The following is a 21,689-nucleotide window of genomic DNA, read 5'->3' on the forward strand; positions in this document are numbered from 1 at the left end:
TTAAAACTCGCTGATCAGAAATCAGCCTACGTGCTCTGGTTTTACGGCTGACCGCGAGGCGAAGTCGCTTGCGAAAACAGACTCAAAGTCAGCTTAGCGGCGAAATACGGGCGGTTTGTGTTTGTTGTCACGAGGTATGCTTCCTACACCCCCCTCCGAAAAAAAAAAATAAAGGGGCCGAAAAGTAAACAGAAACCGAGGCAGAAGCTGGTGTCGTCTGGAGGAATGAACAGACAGCGCTCCTGTTCGGCTAGCATCTCCTCATTTAACAGTCGCTTCATTTAAAGAAACTCTGATTTGCTTTCTGGAGAGCCCGCAAGGCATTCAAGGAGAGGAGAGGCGAAGGTGAGCAGGCGACAAAGTTTGACAATAACTGAGGGGGTTTTGTTCGTTTGGCTGCCACTGGAGAGACGACACGAAAAGCGAGCTGTTAGTGAGTGGCTAACGTTAGCTAGCTGGACTGGAATGAAAAGAGGACAAAAACGTTTGTTATAGCCAGCTTATAATCACCTTTACTAGTTTATTATAGGCTCCACTACTGTTGAAACACACGAAACGGTAAGCTTTTTTTAATATCTGCTTTTCAAGTTCAAATGTTAGCCAGTCTAACTTTTCAGCGTCTGCAAGTCCTAAACATGACATGGATAAGCATGGATATAATTAGTCTGTTTATATCACATCAGTTAGTGGATTACATTAATATAACATGTCACTAAAGTGAGCTTGCATTATATAATTTCGTCCCATAGGTCCTCTTAACCTTAGTTGGTGTTATACCACTATTTACAAACACTGATTTTTTAAATTGTCTTTTTCAGTTTGATTTTATTTACATTTATATCTTATTTTTTGTTGGCCACTAGAAGCATGTTTAATCTACATATTTATTGTGCTAATTGACCAGTTTTCATCCTTTATTTTGTCGTCATTATCTTGAGAGACAGTACTATGCAAAGTCTTGAGCCACCCGTTATTTCTTTATAGGAGCCAAGCTTTCTTGTTATTTATATTAAACTGATTTTGAGCAATAGTTCTCTAAAATGCTCTTTAAAATATTTCTTTGGATGTTGTCTTCTGTTTTTTCACTCACTTTCAGTCCAGTCCTTGTATCTGAACATTTTGAGAGACAGGCAGACTAAATTTTCTGAAGAATCTGAATCGCTAACTTAAAATATGAACATGAAACATAGAAAATGTAAACTGTATATTAAAAAAGGTACCCAAAGTGCAATATTACATTTAAATGGTTTCTTTTATTCCCATTATGTACTGTATAGACAAGGTATTACAAGTGAGAATAGGTGAGGTGTGATAAAGAAGTGATATTTGTTGGCTCTAGGTAGGAATGGTTATGAGGTCCATCATGGTGGAGTGAAAAAGCTCCTGTGGCTGTCCAGCACAAGATGGGGAGGGTGTGAAGGATTGGCCAATACTGACCATAACTGGGACAATATCTTCCTTTCTGAAACCTCTGTAAGAGACTCTACACCCACAACATTACTAGCTTCAGTTTATTGAGTATGTTATCTGCTACTCTCTGTCTGCCGACAAACCTTTTTGCGGGTGTTTGTTAAGCCACTCAAGACTGACCTATGACTCATTCGAGCATTTAAAAAAGGCTCCTAACTTAAGGGATGAACCATTGTTGTCTCTACACATAACAGACAACTTAACAAAGAACCAATTTAAAATTTCATCTTGAGGCAGTTTGTTACTGGTGCCTTTTGCTTTAACACATAATTTATTCCTGTTTTTTTTTTAGCTGAATCTATGAAAAGTACCAAAAATAACACTTTCAGACATATAAAATTGTATTTTTGCATGAACTAGGTGATTCCTAACGAATTACTAGCTGAAGACTTGGCATAGCTTGGCTTGGTGTGCAGTGTGTCCTTAAAAATTGATTGAGCTAGACACAGAGGTCCAAAGAAGAAAAAAACAATCTACAGCTGTTAGACAGTATCTGAAAGTCTGACAAAGACCTGACAGAGGACCCGAGAGATGCATTTGCCCCCCCCAGTTGATTCATCTACTGTTCAGAAATTATATCAGTGGAAAAGTGGCTGTCAAAGAGCCATTAGTAAGCATGAAGTATTCCTGAAGACTACTTAAATAAATTACAAGAAAACCTGCTTAAGAGAGTTCAGCCTGATCTTACCAAATGTTGACTTTAAAGCTTGTTAGAATGTACAAGCTCTGTTTTTCCCTTTTTTATTGCTTTTCCATGGAAGTTTGCATACATTTTAATAAATCGCTGCACCCATTTTCCTAGCAAAATAAAAAGAAATCAGGGGAGACTCAAGACATTTGTACAATGCTATATTTTATAAATCATTTTGACAACTGTTAGCTCAGTCTTACAGAAAAGGAGTTTACTCGCATTAGTTAGATTTTGTGAAGATAAGAAGGTATTAATTAGGGGTGGGTTTTTATAATCGATTTATCGATTAAAATCGATTCTGGCTTGGATAACGTAAAATCGATTCATTAAAATCCTGAATCGATTTTTTAATATAAATTTATTTTGCCCGAAATGCCAGAATCTCTGGTGAAATCTCACAAAATTTCAACAACCACCAAACAGCTAAGACAGTAAATGAGAGCAGGAACACGGATTCTGCACAAAGACTTAAACACACAGCTCAACCCGCGGATCAGAATCAGTGATATGTCGCCTTTCTCACCTGACCGCACGGACACGGTCGGGGCTGAAAGCCGACAGCTCGCTGATTCTGATCTGTCGGTGGGTCCGCGCTTTGTGTTCACGCCCTTTATGCGCTGATTCTAAAGCTGTTAGTTTTATCTCTCTCCAAACAATATTGACCGAACCAGCAGCAAAAGACGATCCAAACTACACTTCACATAAACATCGTCTTGTATTCACTCTTACTTTTACTGTTTTGCTTCAACCACGATGCACAGCTCTCTCTCGCTCTCCCCCTCTCTCTCTGTGTACTGTTTTCTGCATTATTCGCTTGCTTGTTACGCACAAGTCTACCGTTGTTTACAGCGCTGTCGGCCGATGGTTTTTTTTTTTCGTTTTATATACTTCCGAAAAGAAAACCTAATTTCTGCCGTTCAATACTGAACAAATTTAAACTTTTTAGAATTATGCAAAATGCAAAACGCTTAGCCGTGTCTCTAATAAAACCGCTGTAACTTCAGAGGTAATGTTCATGTGTTGATTAATGGTTTTCTTTCGTTTTTGATGTACTGCAGAATATTTTTATAAAATCCCAGGCCAGGAAAATCGCCTTCATTTTTTTCTATGTTTTATCTTCAACTACTTTGACACAAAGGCATCTGCTGTGACGCTCACACCTTTGATAAAGTCTTGCGTGTGTCAGCTTCCTTTTTATAGATACAAAAATATGTAACTGTACTGATCTGAATTATAATATTTCTGACTGTCAAAATTTCCCAGATTCAAATCGAAGTGAATCGAATCGAATCGAATTAAATCGAATCGTGGATCGAATCGATTCGGGACCTTGTGAATCGGAATTGAATCGATTCTAGAAATCAGTGACGATACCCAGCCCTAGTATTAATCAGACAATTATTTGCCAAATTAATGGTTTTAATGGTCATGTGGCATTTTAATTTCTTTCACACCAATAATCACAGATCTAAACATGAAACAGTTACCCAACAAAAGAAAGAATATTGGCCAGTAAGTATCAGAACTTTTTTTTTTCCACCTTAAATATCTAAAAGCCTAAGCTGTATAGAAAAAATACGGACTGATCAGTATTGGAGAATGTTTGGCCTTTTGTTAGGCAAAAAACAATAAATGAAATGGATTATTTTGGTTACAGATTAGTAATTAATCCTAGTGTCAGTTGAGCAGATGATTAACAATCATCACTTTGATCTCTTCGTTTCATTTCCCCTTTAAAGATTTGTTATTCAAACAAATCGTCAGCTGATTCCTGTTCTGCAGCGCTTTGTTCTTTTTAGGAAGCTTCCTTTATTAGGCAGTAGGCAGTATTGCATTGTCCTTGTTTGATCTCATTATCTGTAACACATTCCACATTTGTTACACACTTTGAGACCATAAGGTGTGTGTGATTTTTATGAAATGTGCAGCTGAAGGAGGTGCTTTTTGTCACTGTCAGTTCTCTGTAAACACAATATTTACAGAAAAAGCCAGTCTATATTTTATTTAGAAAAAAAAATACATAAAATACTCCTATAATTGGACCACATTTCAGCTGTCCAATAATAAAGCCAGCAATATAAAAGAGCTTCTTTAATGAGTGTGTCTTTGAAGTCAGAGAAAAGTTCTGGGAACAGGCACATTTTAAAAAATCATAGACTTTGCCTGATTACTTAAAAGTATTGAACGATATCTAGTTAGGGTTGTCCAGTTAGGTTGAAAGAGCGAGCAATGCGTCTGTCAGGAAGTTATCATAAAAAGCAGCTGGGCTGAGGCCAGATCAGAGGTGCAGGAGACAATAACCCCGAAGGGCAGATCAGCCAGGTTTAGGGTTATTACTGGCAGGTTTCTGGACATTTTCATCACACCTCATATATCAGGTGTTCAGTAGATCTCAGTAGCTCTTTGTACTCTTTGGGTTGTTTCTTATGGATCTGAAGTTTTCTTGAGTTTGTCGAGACTCATACCCTTACACCACCACAACTAGTCTGATCCATTGATACAAGCAGTATAGATCTATGCCTTCATGTTTACACAAAATTGTGGCCTACCATCCAAATCCGGAGATCAAGACTTAAAAGGCCAGGCTCTCAGGGTCGGACGGTGCCCCGACCGGTCGACCTGCCTGTGTGTATATGCATGTGTTTTTCTTTCTTGCTCTGTTTTCCCTCCGGCTCCGCTGCGGTGTTTACAGAGGTCGCCTAGCAACAAGGGACCTCTGACCCGGAAGTGTTGTTGCCCTGAGCTGCCTCACCTGCAATAGATTCTTCACCAGCTGCTGGGTGCGGCAGTTGCTAACTCCGCAGAGCCCGTTGACCCTCTTGATTTGTCAGTAGTCCCGCCTGAGTATCACGACTTGGCCCAGGTTTTCAGTAAGGATTTAGCTTCCTCGCTTCTGCCCCATCAGCCGTACGATTGTGGAATTGATTTGATTCCCGACGCTCCCTTACCCACCAGTCAGCTTTATAACATCTCCAAGCCCGAGCGGGAGTTGATGGAACGGTACATTAATGATTCCTTGGCGGCCGGTATAATTCGACCCTCCACGTCACCCTTAGGCGCGGGATTTTTTTTTGTGGAGGAAAAAAAACAAGATGCTCAAACCATGCATTGACTTCGGGGATTGAATAAGATCACCATTAAGAACAAGTACCCCTTGCCTCTGCTTGCGTCCGCCTTTGAGCTCCTTCAAGGCGCCACGGTCTTTTCCAACCTGGACCTCCGCAATGCTTATCACCTGGTGCAGATTTGTGAGGGGGATGAATGGAAGACATTTAACACTCACCTTGGGCACTTTGAATACCTGGTGATGCCTTTTGGGCTCACCAATGCCCCTGCCGTCTTCCAGGCCATGATTAATGATGTGTTGCGGGATCTCATTACCCACTGTGTTTTTGTCTACCTAGATGACATTCTTGTGTTTTCCTGGAACCAGGCGGAACATGTGGAGCATGTGAGGCTCGTGCTGCAGCGCCTGTTGGAGAATCGTCTGTTTGTGAAGGCTGAGAAATGTGAGTTCCATGTTCCGACTGTGTCGTTCCTTGGCTTTATTGTGGAGCAGGGGCGGCTGTGCGCGGATCCAGCTAAGGTCAAGGCGGTGGTTGAGTGGCATGAGCCTAACAGCCGCAGAGAGTTACAAAAGTTCAGAGTGTTTGCTAACTTATAAAGGCGTTTCATTCACAACTTCAGCAAGATAGCCTTACCATTGACTAACCTCACATCTCACAAGTTGCAGTTTCAGTGGTCTCTGGACGCCCAGCAGGCCTTCACACGACTTAAAGACCTGTTTTCATCAGGCGGTGTTGGTGCAGGCTGACCTTGACCGTCCGTTCTTCTAGGAAGTTGACGCTTCGGATTCTGGGGTGGGGGCCATCCTCTCGCAGTAGGTGGAAGGTAAAATGCACCCATGTGCCTTTTTCTCACCGGTTGTCATCTGCAGAACGGAATTATGACATTGGAGACCAGGAGCTACTCGCAGTAAAACTGGCCCTGGAGGACTGGTGACATTGGCTGGAAGGGAGCAAGTACCCGGTGGTGGTGTGGACTGACCATAAGAACTTGGCGTACCTCCAGGCTGTGATGCGCCGCAACGCTCGACAAGCCAGGTGGGCACTGTTCTTCAACCTCACCATCACATACAGACCTGGATCTTGCAACACCAACGCCACTGTCACGACAGTTTGCGCCTGAGGCCGGGGGCGATGACAAGGACATGCCCATCCTGCCTTCCTTGTATTGTGTTGGTGCTTTGACCTAGGAGATTGAGAGGATCATGCGAGACGCTCAGCGGCAAGAGGCCAACCCCGGTACGGGCCCGGAAGGCAGGCTGTTTGTTTCTGCGTCGGTACGCAGTAAGGTGCTCCAGTTGACACACACCGCACATTTTGCCTGCCATCTGGGTAAGAACCGCACTATTTCTGTCCTACGACGGTTGTTTTGGTGGCTCACTCTGTTGCAGGATGCGGGGCAGTACGTGGTGGCTTGTCCTGTGTGTGCTAAAAATAAGATGCCAAACTCTCCGCCCGCTGGCCTCCTACGCCCGTTGCCTGTGCCCAAGCGTCCCTGGTAGCACATTGCTCTGGACTTTGTCATGGGACTGCCTCTGTCCTCAGGTAACACTGTTGGACTCATGATTGTTGACCAGTTTTCCAAGGCTGCCCACTTTATAGCCCTACCACAGCTTCCTTCTGCCCTGGAGATGGCCCGACTGCTCACGCAGCACTGGTTCCGGCTCCACTGCATCCCTTGGGACATCATTTCTTATCGGGGTCTCCAGTTCACTTCCCGGGTGTGGACGGAGTTCTGTGCTGAGCTAGGGGCCCAGGTTAGTTTGTCATCAGGCTTCCATCCTCAAACCAACGGTCAGAATGAACGGGCTAATCAGGCATTGGAGTCTATGCTTCGTTGTGTTGTCTCGTCCAATCAGTCGACTTGGAGCGAGCAGCATACATGGGTGGAATATGCCTACAATTCCAGCACGTCAGCAGCCACCGGAGTATCCCCGTTCGAGGCCTACTTGGGCTATCAACCCCCACTGCTTTCCATCACTGAGGGAGAATTGGCTGTTCCATCTGTCCAACTCCACATGTGGCGTGCCGTCAGAGCAGCCCTCCTGAGAACGGCGGACCAAAACAAGAGACTGGCCACACCCCGAATCCGGACTACCAGGTGGGTCAGCAGGTATGGCTCTCGACCAAACACATTCCACGCAGAACTGAATCAAAGAAGCTTGCTCCCCGGTTCATTGGGCCCTTTTCCATCCAAGCTGTGTTGAACCCTGTGACGGTGCGGTTGAGCCTGCCTCGTAACATGCGAACTCACAACGTTCTTCATGTCTCTCAGGTGAGACCGCGGTAGGGGCTTTCAGTTTTTGGTGGTGTTGTGGAAGTTTTCCACTTAAATAAAGCCTGCAGACGAGCGGTGAGCGGTAGCTAACATTCTTTAATCCAAGCACACAGAGACAACATACAACCAAACTTGATGAAGTCCCTGCATGACCACGGGGCAGGGTCAGCAGAGTCTCACTGAGCCTAGCATGGCTCTCAGTTAAATACCTTCTCCAGGAACAAAGGCAGTACACATCTGTTTCACACCTTAAGGTTCACACTCCCTTGCTACTTCCCAGAGTCCTCGAAGAGACAAAAGACTGGTCCTCTGGAGTTCCTGTTTCCCCCAACATCCTTACTACACCCCCTACCATTTGTCTTAAGTATGAGTGTCAGACATGTTAAAATCCAGTGGCACAGAGGCATTACAATAACGTGATTAATACCTAAGTGAAAGAAATTCCTATACAATCCCACCCTTTGATTCTTAAATCAAGAATCACATTAAAACCAGAATTTCTTTCCTGACATTCTGTATATCACATCAACATTATTGTACACTTAAAGGAGTTTCACACTGTGTATCCTCACTGTTCTGTTCTCCCACCACCCTTTGTTCATCTTTAATCTTCCCCACAATCTAAGCTCTCACATGCAAATGGAAACAACAATGATACAGAGGAAAGGTCTTCTCCAGAGTGTCAAAGTACTTTGCATGGCAAAGTGAAACAGCATTAGGTGGTCATTCTCAGTCACAGTCATGGCTCCTGGTGTCTGTGCCATTTACAGAGTCATAATTCCAACGCTGATCTTCCTTGCGCTGTCACTTTTGGAGCTTGGCACGCTCTCTCCATCCCTCGATTTCTGTTCCAACGCGGCTGTAGATTTAAGGCAGAGCACGTCGTACACCTTAGTTGTCTTCCTCAATGTCAACGGCGAAACTCTTTCATTTTATTTTTAAGATTTTGCTGTTCAAAATCTCCTCATGACAATCCTTTGGAAGTCCAGTGGTGCAGCCTACTGTCGTTTGTCAGTTGTCCTGCAGGTGGTTCCTGCTCCTCAATGGTCCTCTTGAAGCGTTCTCTCCCAGTCATGGTCTGCATCTGCGCCCCAGTCAATCCTTCCATATCCCTCATGTCACGGTTCCTGCAATTTAAAAATGAAAACTTCCCCGGAAAACCCTCTTTTGCCCTATGTCAGCTTATCACAATTGGACATGCACAATGAAGTTGTGCATTGTCTCTTAAAAATTCCCAGGGCTTCTCCCCTGAAATAGCTTCACTCCAGGCCCTGTCGTAAGAGAAAACATTAGCCAGTGGTGTGTCATGCTGTAAATCATGTGATTAGATCATATGATTAACCCTTTGCTGTGGAAAAAGTGATATAGATGTTAGCGCAGCGCATCTGTATGAACACTTTCTCAATGTGTCCTCTGTACTGTAAACAATACAAGGTCATGAATAACACACCGCTGGTAGATTCACAAAGACACAGAAAGTGGCAATTAAAAGGTTAAGTCAGCATGGCCCAAAAGCCCATGCAACCCAGGATGTTGCTGTCATCTTTCTGCTCCTGTAAAAAGAAACATACATACATCCACCCTTTTGTCACTCTGGGTGGAGGTGCAATCTTGCATAGTCAGTCCCCACAGTCAGTCCCCATTTTTTATTTGCTGACAGTAGAATCTCTCGTGACGCAATAAGTTTCTACTGCCAGCAATGACGTCATTTCACAAAAAGAAAAAAAGAATTTGGACTGGATTACCTCGCTGAATCCTTTTTGACAGGGACTTGTTTTCTGATTGTCCCAAATAAGTGGCTTTCTCCTGAGCCCATTTTAATTTTGGAGAAGCTCACTTGCGATTGATCAACATGTTGTATAGCGCTTTCGATTCCGATCTTGCAAGCCTGCTTGAAAAAGAGAAAATTGCCAAACATAAATCTCAGTGCACTGTTAAAAATCAAAAAATATGAAGGCCTCTTTTAGAAGTTGTCTAAGCATACTCCCTTAGAATGATAGATCAAAACAACTAATTGGCAGGTTCAAAGTGGTACCAAAAGAAAATGCATCAGCCAAGTAAATCCCCAAAACTTTCATCCACCAGTCACACACCTCACACAACAGCAATATTCTATTAGAAAATGAGTTTTTGTTTTCCCCATGTACCCAGATGTGTGTCACGATAAGACCTCCCTCACACATCAGAAACCAGAAACTCAATAATCTATTAGTCCCCACTCATCTGACCCTCCCGCAGCATTCTGTTCACCGCTGATTCAATATTCCTTCCCCAAAAATAATACTAGTTCACTAGTCTATGTCTATACTTCTTAACCTACTAAGTGAACCAGACAAGATGATGGTAACAGAAATGCATGCTTAAAATGCTATTTGGTCTGCATGAGCTTCATTGCATGTGTGTTTGTGTTAGTAGGATTAATGCATTTTTCTGTTTGTGTAATTTTTTGTGTACCTCTCCTCTTTGCGGTGCTCCAGACACTTTTCAATTCTCCACACAAGACAGTCGTTTTTTCCTTCCCAGTTTCCTAAAACCCAAATTTCATTCCCACACTACAACAGCCTTCCTCCATGTTGTCCCCTTCTCCTTTGACTGTGGTCTCATCTCATCTCTGCCCCTTGCAGCAGTCCAGTGAGAGTCAGTTGTCTTTCAGCTTTGTCCTGTGTTTTCCACTGTCTCATTTTGCCATTTTTTTGCGCCGAAAGTGGCAAATGTCCAACTCAAGCAGTCTTTTCAAAAGTCCATTCACACACAGTGAAGGTGCAGCTCGTTGGAAATGCACATCCATCCAGTCATGATGATGCCATTTTTCTCCTTGCTGTCGCTGTCTTGCACAGCTGCTGCTGCTGGACCTTTTCTTCACGGCTCAGGATGCTGCTGTGAGCTCTTGAGATCCATCTCGTTGTTCTGGAACTGCATTTCTTGTCTTCAGGGAGAGATTCTTGGAGCTTGTGTTCTCAGGGTGACAAACACATGGAAGTTAAGCTGTAAAACAATTCAGCCAAAACTTGGCTTGAGTGTTTCTAATGATGTTAACCTATAATTTTCTTCCGACTGCTGCACGTGGAAAATTGATCCAGGTCTGCTCTTCACCTGCAAGTGACACACTGAGACATTTTGATAATTCTTCTCATTGCTTAAAACAACACGTCTCCCCTCTCTGGTTCTGAACTCCCCTTTCTTAAAAACCCAGAGAGATTGTAGTTGAAAACCACCAAACCCTCTTCCTATTTTTTTTTTTGTTTATTTTTATCAACAATTCTGCTAAAAAGAATTTTTCGTGTGTGTCCACCCTAGGGGAGCTGGTGGCCTGCAGTACCACCTTCTCCCTCTAGTTGGAAACAACTGTTACACACATTTCTACACTCCTCTCTCTTTTTTTTTCTTGTTTTTGTTCCCCATTTTCAACATTTTGTAACCCAATTTTTCACTGTTTTTACACACACATCAACGTTTCCCACACAACCATTCTCTGCAATCTTACACACTACACATTTACTCAATTCTTACCATACAGTCACGTATTGAGTTTTGTCTCTGGCCGCCTGGTGGAACGTCTGCCGATCTACTGGATCTAGATCCCATTTTACTACACGAGGCGTCCCCCGTGAGGTCCTTGCCTTCTATGGACCAAGGAACGAACACCGCCACTCCGTGCACTATAGTACACAGAAATGGATTCCGACAGTGTACCCGAACCGCTGTCCCTGTGACGTACTTGGACCGAACACAGGTCTGGGCCGGCTTCTCCCCAACAGCGCGCTCGAGCCAATGTCCTTGTGATGGACCGTACCCAACACAAGCCTGGGGCCTCAAACCACCAGGTTTTCCTCCAGGAGTCTCGAACTCCGGGGTCGGCCAGCGTTCCCCCCCTCGGCCAGACAAAAAACTCTCCATGACTGTATACAAGTTAGCTACAACTCACACATCTGCAGAGGTTCCCTCAAAATGGTCTCGGTGGTGACTGAAACACACGGCTCCGTGACTCCTCCATTTCCTTTGCTTCAACAGCTGGTAGGACAAAGGTACCTTTTTCCTCAGGGGTGATCAGCCCGTCCACGGAACCATTGTTCAGCGACCACACGGACTATCCCATCCTCGTCGCCATTTTGTTGTGGAAGTTTTCCACTTAAATAAAGCCTGCAGACGAGCGGTGAGCGGTAGCTAACATTCTTTAATCCAAGCACACAGAGACAACATACAACCAAACTTGATGAAGTCCCTGCATGACCACGGGGCAGAGTCAGCAGAGTCTCACTGAGCCTATCATGGCTCTCAGTTAAATACCTTCTCCAGGAACAAAGGCAGTACACAGCTGTTTCACACCTTAAGGTTCACACTCCCTTGCTACTTCCCAGAGTCCTCAAAGAGACAAAAGACTGGTCCTCTGGAGTTCCTGTTTCCCCCAACATCCTTACTACATCCCCTACCATTTGTCTTAAGTATGAGTGTCAGACATGTTAAAATCCAGTGGCACAGAGGCATTACAATAACGTGATTAATACCTAAGTGAAAGAAATTCCTATACAGTGGAATGGGATGCGTATGGTCTGGAAGAGCGTTCCTATGCCGTGGTCCGCAATTCTCGATGGTGAGAGAATTCTGCCGCCGGCACCCTGACAAGTTTGGTAGGCCGCCGGGAGGCTCCCATTAGATGGGGGGTACTGTCAGGGTCGGACGGTGCCCTGACCGGTCGATCTTCCTGTGTGTATATGCATGTGTGTGTTTTCCTCCGGCTCCACTGCGGTGTTTACGGAGGTCGCCTAACAACAAGGGGCCTCTGACCCGGAAGTGCTGTCGCCCTGAGCTGCCTCACCTGCAATAGATTCTTCACCAGCTGCTGCCAATCATCCACCGTCTTGGGCAGGGCTATTTGATGGTGTGGCTGAGCGACAGACAGCGCCGGAGTATTGCACTAAGCCTGGTAGTGTTATGAGCTGCTCGTGTTCGCTCAGTGTCGTCTGCTCAACTTAATTAATCCTTACTATTGTCTGTGTGAAACTAGAAACTGGGACGGAGGATTCACTAGCACAAGGAAGCACTTGGAAGAGAGACGGGCACTCACTACCACGCACAGTCTGAGCACGGGAAGGAGGACGCACCCACTATTATTATTGCACATTCTAACTATTGTCAACCTTTATTCACTGTAAATAAACGCACTGCAAATCTTCAGAGCTCCGCGCCTGAGTCCACTCAATACTCAACCGTGACACAGGCAGCATTTTTCAAATCTTCTGTTTTCCATTTTTGGCACTCAGTGTGGTCTGCTGCTTTGATGCTTGGCATGTTTGTTCACAGGTGCTCTTCTGCATACCTTGGTTGTAACATTATTTGATTTACTGTTGCCTTCCTGTGAGCTTGTTGCCGATCTACTGGGATTCACCCCCCCCCCCCCCCCCTTCCCAAAAAAAAAAATCTATCTATCTCGACGGACTTTGGTCTTGGTCTCATCTTGGTCTCGACGGACTTTGGCCTTGGTCTCGTCTTGGTGTCGACGGACTTTGGTCGTGGTCTCGACAGACTTTGGTCTTGGTCTCATCTTGGTGTCAACGACTTTGGCCTTGACGGACTTTGGTCTTGCTTTCTCAGATCGACATAGTGTTCGGGAGATTTGGAGTCAACCATTGGCGGAGCGGGAGGGGTGGCTTACTGGGCTTAAGCCTGGGCCATTTTTTCAGAAGCCCGGGGTCTTTTGGAGTGTAATTTGTTTCATAGTTAGATGCCTGACTGACAACTGTATAAAATAAAAACTACACACAATATTTGAAGCACATAGCGCACAGTCATAAATTCCCCCTAATTTTGGTATGATACGAGCTCAGGCACTAAGCAACTGAGCACAGCACTTACGCATGTGTTTTCAGTTGTTACTCTCCACAGCTAGACAAAGCACTATAATCGGTTTCAGTTTTGTACTGATGTACACAACAATGGACATAAGGGGCTTCTTTCAAAGAAAAAACTCAGGTAGATGTTATTTTATATATTATGCTTTGTATATTGTTCAGTATATTTACATTTCAATACACAGCAGTATATTCACAGTTGAAACCAGATATTTACATACGCTTTAGGGAGAAAACATAAAAACATTTTTTTACTGTTAAACATCAATTTAGAGTAAACTTGTTTTGTTTTAGATAAATAAATATTGAAATATCTTTTGAATTAGTTAAATGTCAGAATAAAGAGAGAGAGAGAGATGTCTCTTTTTTATTATTTTCATCAACTTTAGGAGTACATATACACAAGTTTATTGTTAATTAATAAGAAAACTCCAGTCGATTCCATTCTGAGCTGAAGAAGCTTCTGATAGGTTAGTAGAGTCCATGTGAGTAAATTGGTGGCACACCTGTGTATCCATGTAAGGCACCCCCAAAACACAGAGCCTGTTTCTTTGACATGGGAAAATAAAGAGATATCAACCAAAACACCCGGAAAAGAATTGTGGACCTCCAAAAGTGTGGCTCAATTCTAAATACAATTTGGTGCCATTTGCAATTAAGAAATACAGACAATTTCTCTCTTTACTCTTAAATTTAACAAATATGTTTTTTATATTTATCAATCTAAATAAACAAACATTTAGTCTGATTTGATGTTAAAATTAAAAAAGTGTATCTGTTTTTATCTGAAGAGTATGTAAATATCTGGTTTCCACTGTATATTTGATGATGTTGGTGTTTGGCTTGATTGTCAGCACAAAGAGGGAGAGAGAGGAACAGAGAGGGAGAGAGAGGAGAATGAGTACAGAAGAGAAATGGAACAAGAGCCAGGTGAGACACACATGTTAGTCAAATGGTTGTTTGCCAAAACTCATCAGAACGTATCTATTACCTAGTGTAACTTTTTAGATACCATTTGTTACTTTTCAAATTCTATATTTATTAAGTTATGTAGGTTTGTTTGCACAACAAGGCTAAATAGTTATATAAACTTTTCTGAATCTAAATAGTGCAATTTAGTAGAATTAAAAAATAAGTGTAGTGCAGGTCTATGATGATTTTTAGTGCTACTATCATCTAGTTTTGATTCTGCTTCTGTCTTGGTTAAGTCCTAAGTAGTCCTGATTTTGAACTGTTGTAGTCCTGTTTTAATTCCGAATCAGTTCTGGGTCTGGTTGAATTGGGGTTTAATCCTCGTGTCTTGATACAAGCCTGATTTTGTTCTGCCTTGCTGCTTAATTAAAAAAAACTAGTTTAAGATGTCCTGCATATGTGATATGTATTGTTTTCCTATATGAAGTCATTCTTTTTTGAACAAAACTCAAAACAGAGCCTATTAATCTTTCAGTCATTTTCAACGCATACTAATCCCCAGGTGTATGTCTGCCTCCGCTTCTGGAGTCAACAGTATCCATGACACACAACGTAACGTTCGATAATGTGTGATGCGCAAAAGCATCAGCTCTAAAAGCCGTGCTTAGAGAGTGCTTTGTAGTGAATCTGAAGAGTCGACTCCCATTGAGTGAGAGCCGGCTCCTCACTTAATTTCCTTTCACTGCTCAGCTCTCACACAGTGGCTCAGCTATGCTCCAATCCCTCCTTATTGTGGCCAATCACATGCGAGGATATAGGATAATATCATTATGTGAAAAACAGAGAGGGTGAGAGACACGACAGTCAAGTGGAGCGTGCGTCTGTCCTCTCAGTGAGTGAGTGAGTGAGGAGGGCTGTGCGAAAGCAAAAACACATAAATATGCCTGACACCAGTAAACGAAGCAGCATCTGGATGCAGTTTAAAGACTTTTGTCTCGGTCTTGGTCTTGTCTCGACTTGGTGTTGGTGTTGTCTTGGTCTCGATACTGTCACGGTTTGCCAGGGCAAGCCGTGACATTCTCTGAATGTTGGAGAAAGGACCCAAACGCTGGACTTAGTGCAATGAACAGTGCATTTATTTACAGTGGGGGTAAATGTACACCACACAGTGAGTCTCCAGAGTGCTCCCTCAACTCCTGTGTCGTGCCTTCTCCCAAGTGCTGGTATTCCGTGCTCTCTGCTCCTGTGCCTACGCACACCCTGTGCGTCCTGCAGTCCCGTGTTCCGCTCTCCTGAGGAAAAAACAACAGACGCAGCCGTTATGGCACCACTCCAGCAGGCATACACTTACCAGTACTTGAGACACTGACATGGAGTCTAACTCAACAATCCTGCGCCGGAGGAAGCTCCATCGCTCTATTAAGTAGCTCCCCCGACGAGCCTGATCAGAAGCAGGTGTGTGGGAACCTAGGCGTGACCAGCAGCTGGCAGGGCCACACCCATCAGGCCTGCAGGTGGCTGTCCTTCATTCTCCAGCCACACCCGCAGACACACACACGTACACACACCAGCATGGAACACAAGAGCACAGTGCAGAAAACATACACCCAATAATAATAATAATCATAATTATTATAATAATAATAATAATAATAATAATAATAATAATAATAATAATAATAATAATAATAAAGGTCCACACTGTTCACGGACCCCGAGTCCCCAGAACCGGGTCCGTGACAGATACCCTCTTGTCTTGGTCTTGTCTTGGTCTATCCATCCATCCATCCCAGCACAAGCTGATTTCCAATCCTCTGCTGGGATTTCGGTTTCCAAATCTTTGCTCCCAGCATTGACCTTGTAGTGTGGACACTTGAGTATAAACAGAATACAAACCTGTGATATGATATCCTTTCTTAAACCCTCATCACATTACACTGTGTGAGTCTAATAACTGATTTGTGTTGTTAATCTTTTATGAAAGGCTCACCTGTACGTATTTAACGAAGTGAAATCACCTACAGATTCTTGTTTCTCCTCAGAAGATGGAGTTGGTGTTTTTCCGGCTCCCCGGACATGGGAACATGACCCTGAAGCACATGAATTCACTGAGATCCCGCCAGCATTTCTGCGACATCACTATCGTGGCCAGTAACAACCAGACGTTCAGGGGACATAAGGTGGTGCTGGCTGCCTGCTCACCCTTCCTGAGAGATCAGTTCCTCCTCAACCCTTCGTCCAGGCTTCAGGTAGGCCGCCGTCAGCACACCTGAGATGATGGCTCCTATTCAGATTAAATGAAGCTGTTCTGTGTTCCTGATTTTTCTCCAGGTGTCAATGCTGTACAGCTCCACAGTGGTGTGTGATCTGCTTCAGTCTTGCTACACTGGAATCCTGCAGTTCAACCCAGAGGAGATCGTAAACTACCTGACGGCTGCCAGCTACCTTCAGATGGAGCATATCGTAGAGCGCTGCAGAGGAGCTCTGGAGAAATATGTGCAGCTGAAGAACCCCAGTCAATCGAAGGTCAGTCAGTAGAAATTAATTATATTTCTTCCTGCTTTCTTACCTGGAGTTTAATTATTAATATTTATTTAGTAATTTAGCACGTTCACCCTAAGCTGTGTGCACATTCTCAGAACTTGCAAAACTTAGAATGATAAAGTTTTACTAGATTTTCTGTAATCCTGTTTGTATGTACTCGGTTCAGTTTATTTATCTCTGTTTTTTGGCAGTCTAGGATCCACAGTTTTCAAGATATAATTTTCAAATTTTGTGAGATGGTAGATACCAATAACAGCTCGAGCTGTTTAATTTAGGTGAAAATCAAGTTCAGCTGCTATAGCTGCCTACCAATATCAAGGTCAAGGTCACACCAAATGTGAAAATCAGTAAAAACTTTATACTACCCACAATTTTGAGTACCTAGATTGGGTTAACATTTAACCTTGAGTGTCATTGTAAGCACCTAAGGTTAAATTTCAAGCAACTATATTGAGTAGTATATCACGTGAAAGGGCACAGAGAGAGCTGTACAACACACTTTTTTTTTTTTCAACACAACGCCCTATGTCAGCACAGTGATGCTTATCTTAAAGGGGACATGAAACGTTACACATATAAAGGCTAATTTACAGGCGCTGGTCTCAAAATGCGACATAGATGTAAAACTGTCCGTGAAGCTGGATTTAAGAAAGAAGCTGCTTAAAATTTAAAAAACACGTTTAGTGCCATCTTCTGTCAGTACAAAACATGATGTCATGTGGTTGGTTGGTTGGATGGGGCTAATAGACTTACGTTAGCTTACCAGTGACAGAATCATTAACTTAGAGGAAAATAAGGACACTAAAACTAAAAATCCGTTTAAGGGGATCCCATTAGTGCTGCCCTTATTGGCAACAGTGAATTTTACATCAAGAAACTGATTTGACAATGACACAAAAAATATAAATGTCCTATAGGATATATATAACCTACTGTAGGATATAAAATATGCTACAGGAGATTTCCATATTAACAATGCTGACATCAGCGTAAAACATCCAAATTTTATCCTTTTTCTAGATGCCCACAGAGGAAACTGAAACCAGGCCAGTGATCGTCAGCGGCAGTGTCCATTCAGTCACATCACCTCCACCTACGCAGCCTTCCCCTGTGCACTCCCACAGCCCCGTAGTGCGCTCGGTGGAGGAGAGCAACGGCGAATTGTCTGCTCAGGGAAGCAGTCAGCTGCATGATGACAGTGCTGCACTGGATGAGGGCTTCATTAAGGTATTTCTTTTTCTAATAACATTTTAGATCATTTGCACTTGTGCATACGATGTTGTCAGGATGTCTGGTAAAATAATTTAGACTAACTGACTTTTCTGTGAGTAAGGAAAAAGATTAATTTTAAGAATAATTTAAAGTCGATCATAACAAAATTTCTAACATTATTACTCAGTAAAGAGGATATAAGCAGCCCATTACTTTTACATTTTTCATTCTTTTTAATTTATTTATTTTTCAGGTGAATTTGGTTTCAGTTCACTTCCCGGTTAGGTTTGTGCATTTCAGTTTAGTTTTTATTGCTTTCAGTGTTTCTTTTAGGGAATTTGAATTGTCATATAGGGGCCTTTTGTGGATAGGAAATCAGACAGAGAAACTGCATAGAGAACACAGTCAATTTTCAAAATAAGACGCCTTGCCGGCTAAGTAGAGCTCTGCTTCTGAATGCTGTCGGCGGCGACAGAGCTGCATGGGAGACATGTCATCAAAGACTTGCACTCGGGATGTTGCTGTCATGTACCAAAGCCTCTGGACTGGTTTACACATTTCCTGTATATTTTTTTTAATTTTAGTTCATTTTTGTACAAAGTAAAATAAAGTGTAGTTTATTTGTAATTCAAAAAATGTAGTTCTTATTCTAGCATTGGTTAACAGATTAAAGATCATACTATCAATTATCCTGACTATAGCATTTTCTGAAATATAATTTGGGTTACAAACACTATATATATTTGAACGCTGTTCTTTTTCAGTTAGGACAATATAGTTTTGCTCTGTTTCTGGTGTGTGTACTGATTTATGGTGGAGACATGGGGAGATGTCTCCTCAGAGGGGATGCAATCTCAGAAGAAATGTCTCCGTGAGGAGGGGGTATAGGAAATTAGATTGGAGTAGGATGGCAGTCCATTTTTTTTTTACTCAAAATAGAATAAAAATGATATTTGTGGTCATTTCTGTATCCTAAAGAACATGTTTTAGTTTCTGATTTTTCAGTTGTACAAATGATCCTTTGGTTGAACTTTCTTATCCTGTTGGTTCTGCACAGTCCTGCCAAAATCTGCCATAACTCACCCCGACGTATCGCTCTGTAAGGAGACGAAAAGGTTTTTCTTGCACGTGTTTAGTGTTTAGTTTGTCACTTTTATGGTTTAAGGTCAGAGGTCGGGTTTAGGCCAAGCATGGGGAATGTTAGCCTGTGAGATGGAGCTGTTTTGGCCTCTGGTATCTGCTACACTGTTAACCCCCTGATTAATCACTCACGGTGCAGCCTGGAAACATTCAGTGAACTTCAGTCCTAACAGCTTCCCTTAAAGCTACTTGGAGCCATGTGGTCCAATTAAGGAGATGAAGGTTGCAGAGGTGTCCATCCTAATGAATAGAGCTGGAAAAGACCTCAAGGATAATGACAAAAAAAAAAATCCTCACAATTTACCGAAGCCTTGGTCATGTGTCCTATTTTTCTAAAGTGGTATTTAATTTATTCAAGCAAAGAATACGCTTTTGAAAGAACAAGAAAAATCCTGAAAAAACTCATCATTAAGCGTACTGGGCAGGTCGTCAGATCTCGCCTTTATGGGAGTAGTGTTAAAAGTAAAGTCCTTGAAGCCTTTTCTTTTTCCCGCCCTCCTTCCTTTGCCTTCAGTTCCATTTCAAAAAAGAGAAAACTTATTGTTATTATTAATAATAATAATAGACATCATGGGCGATCGTGGCACAAGAGTTGGGAGTTCGCCTTGTAATCGGAAGGTTGCCGGTTCGAGCCCCGGCTTGGACAGTCTCGGTCGTTGTGTCCTTGGGCAAGACACTTCACCCGTTGCCTACTGGTGGTGGTCAGAGGGCCCAGTGGCGCCAGTGTCCGGCAGCCTCGCCTCTGTCAATACGCCCCAGGGTGGCTGTGGCTACAATGTAGCTTGCCATCACCAGTGTGTGTGAATGTGTGTGTGAATGGGTGGATGACTGGATATGTAAAGCGCTTTGGGGTCCTTAGGGACTAGTAAAGCGCTATATAAATACAGGCCATTTACCATTTTAAAGAGGAAAAATCTTTATATACTAGCTCTTGGTTTGGAGTAAGCAGTCTGAAGCACACATGGGTATTTTGATGTATATTCTGGTAGTTTCCGGGTATCTTTAGTTATAGCCTTAGACACCTCACTAAGTCTGCACTTCTCTTACAGGTCAATGCATCAGATGAGGATGAAGAGGCCAGACAGGAGAACTACAATATGTTAAGAGTGTATATTTCTGAAAATGAGCACACTGACAGAGACCGGGAGGAGGAAAAAGGAGCTCCCTCTGAGGTACCTCAAGGCACCAACTTCTCAGAGACAGAAGAAGTTGTGATTGGAGAAAGCGGCGAGTATGACTTGAATCCAGGTCTCAGTTCTGGAGAGTTTTCAGCAGAAAGTCTCCGCGCTCTAAGTCGAAGAATCTCTGAGACTAATATGGGCCATAGCAGAGGAAGGGGAAGGGGGAGGGGTTTAAAAAGAAAAAAGTGGGTGTCATCTCAGGAGAAAAGACCTTCAGGCATCACCCAACACCAGGATCTTTGGTATCTTACATCTGCCGGAGGTGGCTTTGGCCTGGACTACAGCCAAGAAGGACTGAGGGCATCAAGAAATATTGTCACGGTTGAGATCCCAGAGTTGGACTTCAGCATGGGTAGCACGCAGGGGGAAAAGGTTTCACCGATACCCGCTAACAGTCTTAACCAGTTCTCCCTGGAAGAGTCTGCTTGTGGTGCTGGTGAAGGGAGTTCAGGGTTGACAACTGTTGGAACAAACGAAGGCAGTGATGAGTCGGTTGCCGTGGTGGGGTCTACTTCCAGCGTAGCTGGCCCTGTAATCTGCGAGCACTGCAACATGACTTTCCCTTCAGCCCATTCCCTCGCAATCCACTCCCGTTCCACACACCTGCTCTATGCCTGCCCCTGCTGCGGGAAGCACTTCCACCACTCTACGAACCTCACTAGGCACATGGCCGTGCACAGAGGGGCCGGCAAAACGCACCAGTGCCCCCTGTGCTACAAGACGTTCACCCAAAAATCCACTCTGATAGACCACATGAACCTCCACAGTGGCGAGCGGCCTCATCGCTGCGCTTACTGTCACGCCCACTTTGCCCACAAGCCTGCCTTACGTCGGCACCTGAAGGAGCAGCATGGCAAAACCACAGGGCAGAACTCCCTACATGAGCAGGAGGAGAGGGAGAGAGCAAGAGGAGCAGCTGGGAGAATACGAGAGGAGGAGCAAGAATGTCTGGTTACTGAGTAATAAGTCTTGTTATAGACTTCAGGCTTGACGGCTTGTTGCAGTTACATTTGGTCTTCATGTGATCAGTGTCACAATGTGGAAATTAAGTGTGTGCTAAAAAATAAATGCCTTTACATTCTGGCTGCCAAATAAAAGACCTTTCACATATAGCTTTTTTTTTTTAGTAAAAAGGAAGAAAAAAATGTTACTTGACATTATAGTAAAACACTGGTATAAAAATATCTGATGGCTCTGTTTAGTTTGTGACAATGAGTCTGCATGAACAATACCAGGACCCCGAAGCCAAAGCAGAGGAAATTTTAACCGTCCATATTTTTTATTATTCACACTTGTGCTTTTCCTACTGTGTAAAGTGTTCGTTTTAACATTGTTTTTGACTCAGAA

General features: G+C 43.3%; 1 protein-coding gene across 9 annotated transcripts; it reads left to right on the forward strand.

Annotated features, from left to right (window-relative positions):
* The first annotated feature begins 20 nt into the window (after positions 1-20).
* On the forward strand, positions 21-21,526 carry LOC146493010 (uncharacterized). 9 transcript variants are annotated; one of them, XM_085147465.1, is made up of 8 exons: positions 21-345; positions 5,566-6,983; positions 7,086-7,327; positions 14,208-14,283; positions 16,308-16,514; positions 16,597-16,791; positions 17,830-18,036; positions 20,211-21,526. In XM_085147465.1, the coding sequence occupies exons 2-8, from the start codon at positions 6,750-6,752 to the stop codon at positions 21,303-21,305; spliced, it is 2,256 nt and encodes a 751-aa protein (XP_085003591.1). In that variant the 5' UTR covers positions 21-345; positions 5,566-6,749; the 3' UTR covers positions 21,306-21,526. The 9 variants fall into 9 exon arrangements, with proteins under 9 accessions (XP_085003591.1, XP_085003588.1, XP_085003589.1 ...); XM_085147462.1 differs by having other exon boundaries at positions 5,566-6,264; positions 6,417-7,327; XM_085147463.1 differs by having other exon boundaries at positions 5,566-5,670; positions 6,099-7,327.
* Positions 21,527-21,689: the final 163 nt, after the last annotated feature.

Source organism: Neolamprologus multifasciatus, chromosome 22 (genome assembly GCF_963576455.1).
Source record: "Neolamprologus multifasciatus chromosome 22, fNeoMul1.2, whole genome shotgun sequence".
Classification (NCBI taxonomy): Eukaryota; Metazoa; Chordata; class Actinopteri; order Cichliformes; family Cichlidae; genus Neolamprologus; species Neolamprologus multifasciatus.